Below are 17,112 nucleotides of genomic sequence, written 5' to 3'. Positions count from 1 at the left end.
GACTCTGGACAGAAGGGTAGCTTTGAGTACTAGAGTAATTTTTTGATCGATATATTACATCCCTTCTATCATGTAATATATGCAGAGAAAACATCCGTTTGCGAGACACTTATTGGATGCAAAGTATATTATAATCGTTTACTTTCACTTTTTCATTGGTAATTGCGATGTACATACGACGTTCATGATTGATAGCTTTTGCATACCTGAAAAAAAATCAATTTTACAAAATTATAACGAATAATTTTATTGTTATTATATCGACTACAGTGTCAATACCTTTTGACAATTATTCTGCTATATTTAGTGCATTAAAACACATTAGTATTACATTTCTGTAAATATTGTAATATTTATAATAGGAAGACATATATACTTACATCTAAATACAGTTATTATTTTATTAAATTACATTTAATATGTACATGATGTGTTTTTATAGTACAGATCATTTATATGCTTTGAGATTTACTGTACTAGATCTATTTATAATCAAAAATAAACATGCAAAAAGCTAAACGATTATAATATAAAACTGTAACGTGAATTCCATGTGCAATATTTAAAAAAATGATACAGTTGGGTAAATTATTTAATAGAACTGAGTTTCATCAAAATCATCTTGGTATTCTTCTACTACTTTTGTTTTACTTATGGTCCTACGTCTCTCCAATCTAATTCGTTTCTGTTCTTCGGTGAGAGTCTCAATGTCGAGAGGAAGATTAATTATCCTCCTTGGTTCATCGTATTCGATATTAATACTACTGCCATCTGGTAAAACAAGATGCACAGGAAAAGTATTTAAATAAAATTTTCTATGCTTCTTTGTTATCGCTGCTGTCCAACAATTCAATTTCCTATGTAAGGATAATGCAGATCGTGCTGGTCGTAAAAGGGAGGATATATTCATTCTGAAATATGAATATATATTTACAAAAATCAATGAAAAACAGTAACTTAGTAACAGAAACAGTAATTTTATTTTGTCATTAGCAACCGATAAAATTATAATGGAAAATTACACATATCAATATCTACGCAAAGAGGTTATATTAGTCATTAAAGTTAAGATCTATTTACGAATCATAATTCCACTACTATTTATTATATTGTTTACCTGTTATTTGACCATAAAATATTTTTATGATCTTTTTATAATCAAACTGAAAGTAAATTAAACTTACCTCTTTTCTGAATAAACACTACTACTCCGACTATATGTGTACAACACGTACTGTTACACGGTTAGTGCACAATCCGACCAGTAGATGGCTACGACTTATCGAATCGAATTGAAATATCGATAGTTTTTAAATTGTAAAGTCTTGGCGGTTTTAACGTGTCTTATTTCGGTACGAGTGGGATATATTTCGTTATAAAAAGAAGTGAATTATTTGATTTCGCGAGTGATATTACACACGTGTATACATTTTGTTGTATAATTGCATGGCTTCGTAATTTTCATCGATGGATATACTGCACATTGCTTGGTAAGAATAAAATTTTAAATAACGTATGCAAATAGATGGGATCATGTCGTCATGGGATCGGTAGCAATGTCAGCGTCGTTTTTGCTATTTGAATCACAGATTAGTGGATTTTCTTCCGAATTTTCGTAATTGTTACCAGGTATTCTAACATATTCTTTATGATCCCTGTGGAAAGTAATCGACATGTATATATAGTTCTTCCTTATGATAAAAGGATAAATATAAAGAGTGCAGTTGTGTGTAGTGAGTGATCCTATTTTTATATGGCACACGTTTTCTTCAGTAATATATAATTAGTCCTCACTCGTTATAAGATGTTAGTTTAATTAGTTCTGTTAGTAAAGATACAACATAACACACGTACACATACATAGAATTGCGCTCACAAATACACACATGCAAACTGATTTACTCAAAGTGGGCACACATCATTTATTTAAATCTTTCTGTGATTTCAAAATTTGAAAGGGATTTTATTGCTTTACTTTGTAGGAGTTTGATGAAGATCGATATAGTAGAAAGACACAGAAATTATTAAAACTGTTGCAAGTTCTAATAATTAGACAATACACAATCACTTTATTATAATATACCTTTGATATAAAGGTAGTTCTAATATCATGCTGCATGCCTAAAAACCGCAGCACTATAAGACAAACTGTAATTTAAAATGCTTAATTTTGAAATGTAGCAAAATTTTAAAATATTCATGTTTATAATTTGATCAAAGTGTACAAAGTCATGCAGATAATATTTATTGTAATTTCAAGGTGAACATATAAATGTAAAATCATGAACAATTACAGTTCTCAATAATTTATGAAAATTTTACTTTTTTGTAACTTTTATTTTCATACACTACCAATATCATTTGATATCTGCAATATTGTTTGACATATCAATGTGGTTAAAATTGTTATAATCAAGCTTTTTCCTCTTTTATTTATACACAATTAACAACCGAGATTCGTTAAAATATTTAAAAATATATCAAAATAATCTTATTTACAACAAATACACTTCAAATTTTTCACTGGATAAATTTTGTATAACTAACGTATACACGATATGTGTGAAAACGTTTTAAATACTGAACGCTGAATTTCCATTTCGCGACTGAAATGAAATTCTGTACAACTTCTTTCCCTATCATATTTCTACTTCTGACTTCGGAAACCACAACAACACATATCTTTCAGAAGTGCCTCCGAGTCTTCGTCATATGAATTCTCTTGTTTATGCAGTATTTCGTTACTTCTTGCATTCTGGCTACCTACTCTGTAAGAATTTATGATTTTGCAAGCTCGTGCAACTTGGAAGGGAAAAATGCATGGTTGTGAGATGATTTTAAAACAAAATTGATGATGATAGGTACTTATATTCTGTTTTTGAGGTCAATCATCTGTTCACGGATAAATCTGTAAACAAATTTTTTTGCTGCCTCATATCTACGATTCGTACTAGCGAAAGCGTGTACACATACTTAGAAGAATTGAACTGATTTAAGCAGATAATAAGTAGTGGTTATGAAATTTTTTATCAAATTTTACACATAGACAGATATGCATATTTATATATTAGCTTCTACATCGTGTTGAGTTTTTGGCTCATTTATGAATAGTAGTCGATATTAATTTTTGTTATGAAATAATTAAATATAAGGAATTAAGTAAGTAGAACTTATAAGACATGCAAGTTATTCATCTTTTCACACGTGCAAAGACTATTTACTTCCAATGCAAAGTGATACATAGAATTTCTGCTAATATCTCGATAGTGCGTTAGTACAAACAACATGCAGTTTGTAGTACGTTTTTCATGTCTGCGTATTAGCAGCTTTTTAAGAAATATAATTATTTTTATTATTTAAATGGTTGTTAGTTAAATGGTTTATGACGATGAAAAAGTAAAGATAGAGATATACGTACCTGTATAGTACATAGTGTTGTATAATGAAAAATATATCAAATGCAACTGAGAAAAATCCCAAACCAAATTTCGTGGGATCTCCGAAAATACTTTCCCAATCATCTAGAAGAAAGAGCTATCATTAGTCACTTGCCATTAAAACAGAATTGGTAATAGTTTGAAGTTTTACATTTATTTGATATACGTTACCATAATTGTATGCATTAAGTATCATCTGTAGCATTGACAACATACCACCCGTAAAGTCTAAAAATATATTGCCAATACTCCAACCAACGGTGGATTTTCTTTTGTAGTTATAAAATGCTTGTGGAACGTATTTAATTAATGTTATACTCAATTTAACATAACTACAATAATACAGAAAGTCAAGCCATTTTATCGTTGTCACTATAGCTAATATCATAGAAATTAAAATAAAGACTACAAATATTCCGTGAATAATACGTGCTGTGGTAGATACTCTTTGATTTCCTGCCTAGAAAGACAACGTCTTCATTAAAATTTAAAAACATTTACAGAATTGTAATATGTTTATCTGCAGTACCAGACATGTAAATATGAATATGTAAATATGTATTTTTGTATAAAAAATACACGCTTATTGTATGAAAAGTATTGCCCATCGCTAGCTATACATTTTTCCCACAGATTTCGGTTTCATACTTACAGACCTGATAAATTTTAATTAATTACCTCATATATAAAGCACTGAATAATAGTTATCACAGTCGCAAATGTTGCGTGCAAAGCGAAGAAAATATCATTCACTTGTACAGGGTTTAAACCTTTTGGATATCTTCTAAAATACTCCAGCTGAAAAGCGTGACATTAAGTAAAGCTATGGTTAAAAAATACTATACCAATTGCATTTATTGCACCATTTGATTTACCTCAACTTCTGGTATCCAATACAAGCCACAGTTGAAAAGTGCATACAGAATAAAGCCAACCAAATTCAATGACAAATAATCGAAATTTAATCCTACGACACTTTTGCGTTTGTAATTACTGTATATCTGTGGATAGAAGCTTACACTCCATGCTAGAAAGTATATCCATCCTACTACGGTACTTATGTGGTAAAGTGTATCTGATTTTTCAATAGTCACTCTAACAAATGCTTGGGAGTAACTGTAAAAATACAAAATATTAGTCGCTATAATAAAAACACAAGATTCTGTAACATAGCATTTAACAATTTTGTAATTCTTTTCTTACTTTAAATCAATTTTGTTTAATTGGTCTTGAGGTATTAAAATCACTCTAAAAAGTGTCATTATTCTTTGGTGACAATTTTTAATTTCAATTAATGGAATACAAACTTTGCAATACGAATATCAAAATGCAATAATGATAAAAGAAAATGGTAAGAGCAATTACACTATCATGTTCTAGTTAGAACAGATGAACACAGACTGATTGAACTTTCAGTAGGGGAACCGATGACAAGTATAGGTCAGGAGGTTATCTGTACAAACCACTAAATACTAATGTATGTAATGTAGATCAAAATCTTTTGCAAGTTTATTATAAAAGTAAAGACTTAAAGTAAAGTTACCTTAAAGTAAGTAAAGTTACCTTTCACCACAACGCAACAGTACTTGATAGCGACAAAGTCAATTTGTTCTAATCTATTGTATCTTTATTTTTTGTGGATCAATGTGTTCCTTATTTGTTAATTTAAATGTTTATTTGCAAATTAAAGAGAAACGAATAGTATACTTTGGATTTTGATTTTAAAGGTACTTATTCATTATATGAAAAATATACTTACTCTGTAACATTGTTAGGCGTGACATTAAGACTAATAATCGAGTGTCCTGCACTGCGACCATTTATAAGAATATCCCATTTCTTCTTTGTATCGTTTTTAGTAATATAGATACTGGATGTGTTAACAGAAACTAAATCTGGATGTTGCACTTCTATCGTCACTGATACATCTTCAGATAAGCTTTTCCTGTATGAGAAAATTAAATAATTATCAACATTACTTTATGTTTTTTATATTCTTTAATTATATAACGATGTAGCTAATTTATAGTTACTCAGAAACATAGGAAAGTTTTATCTCAATTTGTTCTAACTATATTTTATATACTATTGATATAAGATATAAGATATAAGATTAATATATACTGCTTTATATAAGAAACATTTCCAAACAGTAATGCAACATAAAGATCAATTTGAATGATATTTTAGAAAATATGCTATGGAACTGAAGTAATGAGAATATCATACTTATCGTTAGTAATTAGATGTTAAAGCAATATAAGTAAATGGTACACATCACATAGTCAATAATGAACTTTTTGTGTCTCATTCAATAATCATGTTGTACTTGTTTCTTTTAGATAATCTTATTTTTATTTTTCTTATGTCAAAGATACTTACGTCAGGTACAACTCAAATGATTCTTGACTATCTACGTGAACTATTAAATCTTGATTTGATACCTTAAAATCTGCCCATGCCTTATCTGCAACTGAGGTATTAATCGTTATTTAACATAAGATGCAAAAATGCAGTTAAGATTATCCTATGTAATATAATTTATAAATTGTTTCATACCTAGAATTGTGATAATCCCTATATACCACACAAAGGCCATCTTTTGTGGCTTCTGAAATAGATCAAACAAACCTTTAATCCCAAACTTTTCTTGAACCTTAGATTTTGCATAACACTGTATTTAACTGTATTGATTAACTGTATCGATATCACTGTACTGATTGTAAGACAATTATACAAAGCAACCAGCAATTATGGAACAACTAGCTTGATTAATACAACAGTTCTAACTCGCTTCTAACAAGACTGACTAAACGAGATTCTACTCTATACGTCTAATCGAGAAGAGAATTTTTTAACTTCTGAAGGCTTTGACCGCTTAATACTCGGAAGAAACAAGGAAGTCATAGAAAGTACCGGGCACTTTGTCGGATGCATGCTACCGATACGATCGGATAATCTGTACCAATCCTCCAGTTGTCATTCACGGTAGCCAGAATATGATAACGTTCCGTATATTTTCGGTCGAACATCGGATACCGTTGATTTAACAATTATTTAGAAAAATTTCGAACGATACGTTCGCTTGTACAGACATTATGAGTACGAAAGCTCGGTTCCTATGGAAAGACACAGAGAGTATCGGTCGAACTTAACCTCGGAAGCGCGACGACCTCGATGAAACATGCCACGAGGCGTTAAAGGCGATAAGACCTGCCGTTCTAGAGATTTTCAGCATTCCGTCCGGGTTTGGGCGAGCATATCGTTTGACTAGAGAAACTCGACATCGCCGAATATTTCACGGCGACTCAACCGAAAAATCGATCGAGCCTGTACACCACTGTACACCTTTGAACCAGTTCTGAGTAAACGTAAATGGAAACTCCTGGCCCCTGGATAGCATGCATTCTCTGTTTATGTCATGCAACGATGCAACAAAACGCGCTGGCATGAGATGAGTTCGAGGCTGGGACGTAACGAAACCTCGCGTTCAAGGAAAATTTGTCGTACTTGTAAAATTTTGCATTACGACAGTCACGTATAAATGAAGTAGGAAATTGTATTTTATGTATATCGACGAGGACCGACTTCGTTTAAGATAAAACCTTAGAATTGATTTATTTGAATCTGACGATGTCTTTCGAAAGTTTTGAAATTAATCTGATGTAAATTTTTCGCGAAATTACATATTCAGGTAGAAGAGTAAAAGAGGTTTCTCAGCCTCGTATCGAGATATTTGCATGTAAATTGCGAGGCGATGTCATTAACGAGTTCCATAACGTGATAGTTATCGTTTTGATACGCGATGTTTCATTATGCCGCGGTTTTTTTTTTGCATTTCATCGCATTACATTCTTTTTCCTGCTGTTCATTTTCGTAATGCTCTCGGTAGACTGGCACCATCCTTTTTCTAGGCGAATTATGGACCTATTCGGAGATAATGGACCATCTATTTTTTTCATTATTTCTCTTCGCTGCTATAAAATGCTCCAATATTATAGCCACCCATATTATTTCCCTTCCTTTTTAGTTAACCTTGTACAATTAATCGTTTCACAGAGCCATATTATTCCATTGCTACGCATTTGTAAGAGTAGAAATTATTCTCGTTCAAATTTTTCTTGATTTCCAATTTCTTTTTTATTCGTTCTTGAACGCGTATCTTTCCCTTACAGCTTAATCGACAATTATTTTTAACGCCACTTTGTTTAAAATATTCGAGGAAATATCTCTGTTGCCAATGTTATTTCGGAACGGAGTTTAATCTTTGAGCAAAAATTATTTCTCGGGGTGAAGAACTTGTCGCTGTTAATGAAATCGTAGCCGTTAAATGAAACCAATGGTTCCACTGGAACGGAAAAAGTCGCGCGTTTAAGCACGTTCAAGCAAGATTCAGCGAGAATCAGAAAGCAGCCGATTTTCCGCGATAACGTTACGTTAATACTCTGCATTCGGCAATTCGGAAAATTCTGTTCCGACAAGTAGTTCGTGAGTGAACGGTACTCGTAAGCAGAGGGAGAGGCGGAGGCAGAGCTGGGTGGGCGTGTGTATACTCTCTCTACACATTTTCAGATAGAATAAATCGAAAGAGAGATCGACGTTCGAGTGCACTCCGTGTCCCAAAGGGGCCTTCGCGAAGCTTACACGGAAACAGCTCTGAAAGTCGATCGGCAGTCTGCTGCCGCTTTTGTTGACGTATACAGGCTACTTCGCCGTCAATATTTTCCTTTGCATCATAGCTGGCCGAGTAGAACGGACCTAATCCTCGAAGATAGTCCTCCCCCTCCCTTTCGTTCCTTTCCTTTTTATCAATTTCAATTCGTCTTCGATATGGATAAACAAGATTGTTCCTGGCCGGACGTTCATCGATATACCTCCGAAATTATTCCATCGAATCGTCCGCATGGAATTTCCCAGGAAATATTCCTTTCCTCGTTCTTTTCTTCAGATTTCAAGATTCGGGAGTGCCTGTCGGCGTATCCTGGAAATTTCCAAAGCGTTTGAAAATGTTTTCTTCGACGAAATGGTCCACGGAAATCTGCGAGCACCGTCCGCCGATCGATTTCGGATAAGCGAATAAACGTTTACTTATCGTCTACGATCTGCAGTATATGTTAAAACATCCTGTTGTTCGAACGACCTTCAAAATTCAAGAATTTCTATATCTTTTATAAATATGCTTGGAATTCTACTCCTGTTTCTTATTGTCTTTTCGTTTTCAACATTTGCTATCACAACAAGATCGGATAATTCGATGTACGTTCGACGTATCGCGATAAGAACGTTCGAATCGGCTCGTAAAATCACGTTAATTATCGCGAAACGATCTTTCGTATAGTTTTGAATTCTATCTGTTCTTATCTATACACACTCCCCGATATTCTAGTTATTTGCTGCTTGATAAACTTAATACGCTTGAATGGGTCGAGCGTTGATGAAGTTCCATCGACATCGTGGAAACATCGCTGTTCACATTGGAAGGCACGAAATACATCCGACAGAAGAATTTTATCGAAACGATAGAAGCGAGAGAGTCGGCTAGATAGACAGACAGATGCTCTTCATTTATTAATATAGGTGAACGAGCAAGATGTTAATAAGCAAGTAATTACGTATGTTATATTATATCCAAGTAATTGACAAAAGGATTGGAACTTATCTACGTATTACGTAAACAGCGTAATATTCCGAAAAAAGTGGAAGACGAATGAAAGATACATTACGTATTGACGATTGTTATGTATTGCCTCGTCAAGCTTTCTATTTATCGACCCTACGATGTTTTCTTATCCGGAACGTACGCGTTTGCATCCGTTGGCCCCTTTTTTTAACCTTTTCGTTAGATATTTTTTGCCATCGCATACGGTCGCGTTATCTTTCGGCCAGCAGTTGCATTATCCTTTCATCCTGGAAACAATTTCGCGAACAGTTTTGCGTGTGCAGTATTAAAGGCTAGTCCGCCAGGTAATAACGGTTAGCATAAATTAAAGATTAACTTTGCCGGCTGGATCGGGCAACGTAATGCTCGTTCCATGTTAATTTCTTATCGCCGGCAATTACTTAATCGCACGCAGTCAAATGCACGTTGAAGCCACGTCCCTGGTTAATTGGGATGTGAAGAAACATTCGCGGAACGAGCTTCGTTTCACGAAATCTAGCAACCGCACTAATGAAAAGAAAACGAGACAGGGAAAGCAGAGTATCGTAATCGTAGAAAGCTTACTGGTGGTTCAAGCGAAAAATACACGAAAATACAGATAACGTTTAGAGAATGTTAACTTCAAATAGAAATACCGTTGCGTAAGATCGGCAAAACGTCGAGTTATGGGACCGATTTGTTGCGTTTGCAATTTCAAAGTTATCGAGCGTCACTGCAACGATTTTGTTGCGCAGGATGAAATTAGACTTTACAGTGTGAAACGCGCGTGTACCGATACCAGATGCAGGTCACACGTTTCGTGCACCAAGAACGACAATCGCCATGAATTTCATACAGAAAATTTAAAAAAATAACGGAAATAACGATCTCGCGGCAAGATTTTATGGCAATATATCGCTGTTTTTCCATAGTATTTCACGCGATTTTCATGTCTGCTGCGTGCTGCTGCCCTTATCTTAATATTTTAAAGCGTCTTATTTGTTCGGCACAGCGTTATCGTATTTCATTTCACATTTTTAATTTAAATTAATCAGAACGTTGCATAATCCGCTGGGGCGGAACGCACGAACGTATATATTTCTCTAATACGTATATTATGTCTATTTCGAACCGAATGATTCGATCAATTCAGTTCACTCCAAGTTCGTAGATCAAATTTCCCACAAACGTTAACTTCGTGTTTTGAACACATTGTATCTTCTTTCTCGTCACTTGATATATTCCCTGGCTTTTCAGCCTTGCTTTTTCTTTATATCGTACCGTTCACCAATGTAAATTCACCAGCTTCGTTGCGCTGGTCTCGCCTATTTCACGAACCCGATCCTTATAGAATATTAATGTAGCTCCGCGTACTCCATTGCTGTGGAATCGCATTTCTCTGGACGGTTTTGATAACGCGAAATCGCAAGTAATAACGTACGCGAGATAAAAGATTTTATTCCACCGTTCCGCCGGGTTAACGTATTCTAATTAACGATCGACTCGGTACAGAGAACTGGTAGGGATCTGATAGCGACACTTCTAGCGATATCGCTGGATAAAGCGTTACGCGAAAGTAGAAACAGATAGTAGAGAAGGTTGACCGATTCCATCGGACGATCGTTCTTCGATCGTGTAATTTGCCCGGGTAAACCGAAACTTGTATTCCTAATGTCGCCCGAACCCATTGCTTCGGCACGTCGGTTCGTATCCAAGGAAAACTTCTTTCTCCGAGTGTTTCAGGCGTTCCAGCCGATTTCCAATGTAAATTTACAAGCTCGTGGCGGCAGTTTGGCTCGGTCTGCGGATTCCATTCCTATCGAATATTAATGCTGGGAACGCGGTCTGCTTTTGACCTTTTCCGAGATCCGATTTTACGAGCTACGATCGAAAACAAGAAGAAAGAACAAAACAACGGACGACCCGTGTCGGCCTAGTTTTAAAGAATATTAGCCGCGATACACTCGAACGCTACCTCGAAAAAATCTCCTCCTCCTCTTTCTCCTTTTCTCCGTTCTTTCCCATATACACTCGAAAAATTTCGTTCGACGGCGAAACGAAAATGGGTTTTTGGAACTGTTGGCGGTGACAGTGGTCGACAGGCCGCCTGCTCGAAAACTTAATTACTCGCTCGGACGAAGAAAGTTCGGACGGCGAGGAAATTTATTCTTCGTTATTACGATCGTTCGCCGTGCTGTCAGCATCTCGAACGAGTTCCGAACTTCCTGTCCTGAGATTTATATCTGATTTTGTTAATTCCGGAGAAAGCGTTTCAAAGAAACTTTCCCAACGTAATTCCTTAACGAGTGTTTTTCATTTCAGATATTCCTTTCATCGTGGTACATCTTACCGCTCAACGATATTATCTCCGCTGGTTCATAATGGTATCATCGGTAAAAGAGAATGCCAGATCGCCGCGGCTGAAGTAAGTAACCTAACGTACGAAAAAGAAGTACAATTTTTTATAATAAATTTACAGGACCGTGCGCATTAGCAATGCGATTATCTTGACGAGTCGTAAGACACATAATTTATCATTGAATAACTATAATTTAATAATAAATATATAAACTGATAAAACGATCTAGGGCAAAGTATGTTACGAATATCGATGATACATGCCGCGGTAGAAACGCAAAACTAACGATTACTCGTTATGATTAGAGTATGGAAGATACTATCGAAGCTTTTTCTTCTTTCGATTTTATCATTTTATCTAAGACACGATCGAGTAAAAGCTTGTTTAATATTTAACCTGGTTTGCGATACGAAAGACAAGCTCGTTACGATATGATCTTGCAGTTGAAATGTTTCATACAGTCGTACAACAAGATAGCTTTCCTCGCTAGTAATAATTAAGGAGGTCGATAAGTCGATCGATCGATCGACCGCCTTGATGTTTCAGCGTTCCCTTTCGTTTGATCCAAATACTTGGCTATTTTCTACCATGATCGAAAGACATCGTAACGGTTACATATTCATAATGAACGTAATTATTCTGCGAATAAATTGCACCGATGAACATATCCTAGATTTGTGTGACTTGGTGTCGTTGCTAAGTACGAACCATTTATGTTACGTTACGTATGTTATAAATGTTTAAACGCCATGCCAAAGGCAATGATTTTTTAAATCGATTACGCGAGTGGGACAGACGAATGAAAATACCTTTGAGAGTACGTGAACACGCGAAACATTTGCGAAAAAGGAATATATTTATTATTTTGAAATAGCTCGCTTCTCCGCGGAGATACTTTTCGAAGCAGTGACCAGTTTGAGACGCGTCTACCTTAATTGAAGCGTGATACGTTGCTCGCGTGTTGCATTTTTAATTCCGTTGTAAAAAAAAAAAAAAAGCGAAACGTTGTTGAGCTCGTGAGTCTGCCTGATTATACGGTTGCTTCCATCCGCGCGTTTATAATTATTTCTCTCAACGGCAGATGAAAATTCGGTACGGAAGATCTTTGGACACAGCGGGAAGAAGAAATAAAAACAGAGGTGCCTCGACAAAGTTTTTAACCGACATGACGGAACGAATTATGACTAACGATAGAATATAAAAGCGTACGTGTGGAAACACATTACAGATAATGAAAATGAATTATGTTCATCTATAAATCATAACGCGAACGTATTGCTTTATCACTCATTGTCAGTAAACAAATTATTTCGAGTATCCAATAAATACGCGCGCGTTCGAAAATAAATTTCCAATTATTTTCTTCGTCCATTCTGTCAACGTGAAGAGCTTGATAAATGTTAATTCATCGTTGGTCATTCGGTCGATAAATAAAAATAAAAACGATGAAAGAAATATGCACCGCATTAATATCACGCATTATAATGCTTGAAAAAGATTCCTGGAATAGGTACATTATTTCTGGAATTAAAATGTCGTATTAATTCCGTTTTTTTTTTTCATCCCCTCAACGGAGCGAATCGTAATTTCGCAGCTCTCCAGATGGAATAAAATTATCCTGATAACGCGAGCTTCAACAGCGTAGTTCCGCTGAAATTGATTTAATCATTTTTCGAATAGCACTAACATTCCTTTTAATTCGGCGACGATCGATCGATATCAATCATTCCTCTTTCCCAATAAATTATCGTTGTTACGAAAGTTAAAAGAAATTATAATTAAAATACTAGTCGATTAATTACGCGAATCACTGGAAATCTAATCTATATCCTTATAGTCTATCGTTTTTATCCTACAGTTAAGTTTAATATATCGTTACAGCGAGATCGATAGAATTGCCTTAGAGATAACTCAGGAAGATTAACGACAAATTTTTCTATGGTATTATAAGTTTGTATATATATCTTCTTGATCAATGGACTGTTCGAATTTGATCCTTTATAAGTCTCTAGGAATTTCAGAAAAGATAATGAATTATAGGGGCAAAGTAACAGCCGCTAATTATCGTGAGATTCTTTAGCGATAATTAATCTTGAACGCTTTGTTGTATACAACCCGCTACGTCGCCATTAATTGACCCTTTTCTGGAGTTAAATGATTTATCGTTTCGCGTGAATCACTCTGTCAACTTGTACGCCATGTCATTCTAATATTGAAAAATTAAGACGTCGACCACCGATCGGCTCGACGAAATTTAAAAAGCCGCATTTTTCATCGTTCTTCCACTCGACTGTATTCTAGATATTTCTACTCCTTACTCGACAATGATACGTTCTTAGCCATTACGGCGCTGCACTATTTCCTGCGACCTTGTTGCTTCAAATAAGAACAATTTTCTACACTTAGCGGCGTTTCTCGCAAAACTCAAACAATCGTAGGAGTCGTAATAGCTCTTTTCATATGCGGTTTTTGTAACTCGTTATCTCGTCTCGCTTCGATTACAAACAACGTTGCTATCGATTGGCGGAACGACGATTTTTAGGCGTGTCACGTGCAAACGGTGTTATTCATTTACGAATGTCTGCTCATATGCGATCGTAAATTTCAAATTCCGCTTAGTTAGCACGTATAATTAAATGACTAAATCGACTAATTCTCACGATCAATTTTAAAAGAAGCATCGTAAATTACAATTGCCATCCATTGACATCCATCGTCGATATAAATCTACAGATATATATACGTAATGCTATATAGTTAACGGTCGTTCTTAGAGACAACGATAAGGTGATAATAGGTGATGAAAACATCTCTTCCTTTGACTCCACTTAATTCGATAAACTTATCTGCTGACAATCTCTTACCGCTTCGATATTATCGTCTGTTCTTTTCTCTCAACAGCGTCTACGTTTAATAATAGATCATGTGCCGTTATATACACAAGGCGTTTCGAATCGAGAATATGTCGACGGAGTTTCAAGAAATTCACGTCCCCGGTTACGATTTGCAAAGTACTTTACTTGCGAAAGCTGTCAACGGCGTTTGGCAGCGTATCGCGTGTATAGAAACGTGTCAATGACTTTTGTATTCGGCCTCGTTTCCCGGTTTCCACCAACCGACGAGTACCGAATCGATTTCGATTTCACGGCCAGTTTCACGGGAATTATATTGTGTTACAGAATCGACGAAAGTGGTGGACGTGCTCATTGCGAATTTTTGTCAATTCGATCGATTTAGTCCCCCGAAAAAAAGAGAGAAAAAAAAAGGAGAAAGAAAAAAGAAGAGAAAGGAGAAAATACAACTCGGTTATTTCTTCTTCTCGAGCACTTTTGAGATCTTTCTTTCGAACATGATTTGCAACTTAAAAAAGTTTAATTTCGAAACAAGAAAGGTGTACGTGTATATAATGTATAATGTCAAGTTTACGAATCGTATTTATAACTGCTAAAACTTCTTGCAACTCGACCATTCCCTTCCTATTTTTCTTTACTCAACTGTATTAAAAGTCTTTCCATGTTCACCGCTTTATTAATTGAAGGGTAAGACTTTAGGAGTGTTTTAGCATAACTCGAGTTGCAGCGAGTAGAAGAGGTCTAATCAAATGAAGGTGGAATAGCGTATATTATGGCAGGCACTCGTTTCTAGAAATTATAATATATAAATTTTAACGTAGAATGAGAATCAAAATTTTCAGCTAACGCTTAACATCCGATGTTTAATCTCTATCCTACATCCGGAATAATATATCACGTTCGTTCTATCGTCTATAACAGATTGCAAGACAGAGAAAGAAAGAGAGAGAGAGAGAGAGAGAGAGAGAGAGAGAGAGAGAGACATAGAACGAATAAAGTGCCATTCGATGCTTGTTCGGTAATTCGTGACTGATTTATTCATCGGACGGCGACTCAAATTCCGCATCCTTGGCTAAACGGTCAATTTATTTCTCCAACGTTTTGTCCAGTTTTTATTAGATCACGATTTACGGATAAATTGCTCCGCGGCTTCGCTCACTCACCTGTCGAATTTCGTCCGGCCGCGATAGATCAGGTGACAGTTAAAGCCTGCAGTAAGCGAATCCGATACAGAGACGTCCAATTTCTCCGCGCTTTAAAAACCTCTTTCCTCTCTTTCGAGCTACCTGCAAGAACAAGCTTTCCATTAAAACTCGTCGAGACCGACGTGTTTCTTCCGACGACGAACGGAAACGATTTAATTTGTCTGCGATACTTTTTATAGTGGCTTCGTTAACTTCCATGCAATTTAATCGATCAATCTCGAATCGTCGATTTATTTAATTTTTCGAATTTTGTTCCTCGACGTAATAATTACTGTGCTACTCGTCTTAATATAATTGATGCAAATCTTTCAACCGATTCGTGACTATGATCGAAGGAAAAATTGAACAAATGCACGACGGTATACCTGTCTATCGTGACGCTCACCCGTCTACGTTTCTTCCAATCATCCAGTCATTCGGTGCAATTTCATCCAGGCGAGCACGCACTCTCGACACCCAGTTTGTCCGCATTCAATGACTCCAGTTTGCCGATCGCAAAACTTCTCAGGGCTTCAGCCTTGAACTTGCAACGAAACTGTCCCTCGTTCGCACCCGATATTTTTTCCGACTTGGTCCAAACATCGGCTCTTCTTCTCTAGGTCGAATCGCCTATTTTCTTCTCCTATCGGTACTTTCTCTCCCTCTCTCTCTCTCTCTCTCTTTACCGAAACGAGAGAAACTCGAACGTTTTCTATGCGCGATCACGGCGAAATATTATCGGTCGGAGCGACGACGAAAAATAAGCCAGCCCGAGGTATAATTATGACGAAATCGCTGGCTCGTTCAAGGTCTCGGGCAAATTCTATCGAAAGTAAAAGGAGAACGGCTCGTTCCTCTTTTCCCTCGGCCGGCCGAGATATCGTCGAACGATAGAGGAGAACACTATCGCATTGGCGAACGCGATTCGCAATGGCTAGCGCGAGCCTGTCGTACGTACATATAAATCTGTTGTACGAGCCTCTCCCCTCCCGGCAAAATCCTCCCTCCCCGACCCGTCCCTTTCCCATACGACGCTCAATTTCATGACCGTCTCGACTATCTCGGCTTTTCCCAATGTGCTTTTACCGTCTCTTCTGCGTTAGATCCTATAGATTATTCGATCATAACGCCAATTTCTGCGAATCTGGTTTCAACGGAATTTTGTAGAAATTGTCTTACGATCGGATAATCTATGAATCTGAATTCTGTCTCGAATGGTGCAATAAACCAATCACGTTAAACTAACGTCGTCGATAGATATAATCTTTGAACAACGTAGCATGTATATTTTTCTGGTGTTTTAATGCCAAGGAATTAAGGATCTGGAAGCAGATTAATGATAAATCTATCAATGATAAAAAACGATGCGTTATTTACGCGAATCGAGCCATTAACGTTAAAATGTTTGCAAACAAATCAATTTGTCTTTAACATTCCCTGATCCTCGATTGAATTTTTACTCTCCGTTTGATAGACAAGATAAAGTATCCCTCTAAAAGTAAATTGATTCCAACAATTGACAATGACTAGGTATTAAAACAAACAAGATAAGAAACCAATAAAGTTGACAACATAATTGACTGAAAAAATGCCAGCATTGCAAAACGACGGTCAATATCGTGCGTGTACCATACAATTTATA

At 35.9% G+C, this 17,112-nt stretch overlaps 2 protein-coding genes across 10 annotated transcripts; both read right to left on the bottom strand.

Annotated features, from left to right (window-relative positions):
* Positions 1-376: 376 nt before the first annotated feature.
* On the bottom strand, positions 377-1,291 carry LOC117210340 (39S ribosomal protein L55, mitochondrial). The gene is made up of 2 exons (XM_033453282.1): positions 1,185-1,291; positions 377-911 (listed from the first exon to the last, which is right to left on the bottom strand). The coding sequence occupies exon 2, from the start codon at positions 908-910 to the stop codon at positions 593-595; it is 318 nt and encodes a 105-aa protein (XP_033309173.1). The 5' UTR covers position 911; positions 1,185-1,291; the 3' UTR covers positions 377-592.
* Positions 1,292-1,368: 77 nt separating this feature from the next.
* LOC117210302 (cystinosin homolog) lies at positions 1,369-16,421 on the bottom strand. Of its 9 annotated transcripts, none has more exons than XM_033453266.1 (10): positions 15,857-16,421; positions 15,450-15,572; positions 5,997-6,048; positions 5,820-5,904; positions 5,197-5,382; positions 4,313-4,553; positions 4,116-4,235; positions 3,609-3,897; positions 3,419-3,521; positions 1,369-1,655 (listed from the first exon to the last, which is right to left on the bottom strand). In XM_033453266.1, the coding sequence occupies exons 3-10, from the start codon at positions 6,034-6,036 to the stop codon at positions 1,532-1,534; spliced, it is 1,188 nt and encodes a 395-aa protein (XP_033309157.1). In that variant the 5' UTR covers positions 6,037-6,048; positions 15,450-15,572; positions 15,857-16,421; the 3' UTR covers positions 1,369-1,531. The 9 variants fall into 9 exon arrangements, with proteins under 9 accessions (XP_033309157.1, XP_033309138.1, XP_033309148.1 ...); XM_033453247.1 differs by having other exon boundaries at positions 5,820-5,910; positions 15,857-16,420; XM_033453257.1 differs by having other exon boundaries at positions 5,820-5,910; positions 15,877-16,420.
* Between the last annotated feature and the right edge of the window lie 691 nt (positions 16,422-17,112).

The sequence above is a fragment of the Bombus bifarius genome, unplaced genomic scaffold (genome assembly GCF_011952205.1).
Source record: "Bombus bifarius isolate JDL3187 unplaced genomic scaffold, Bbif_JDL3187 scf7180000007968, whole genome shotgun sequence".
Taxonomy (NCBI): domain Eukaryota; kingdom Metazoa; phylum Arthropoda; class Insecta; order Hymenoptera; family Apidae; genus Bombus; species Bombus bifarius.
The sequence above is the reverse complement of the archived record's forward strand: the minus strand, read 5'-3'. Positions and strand labels throughout refer to the sequence as shown.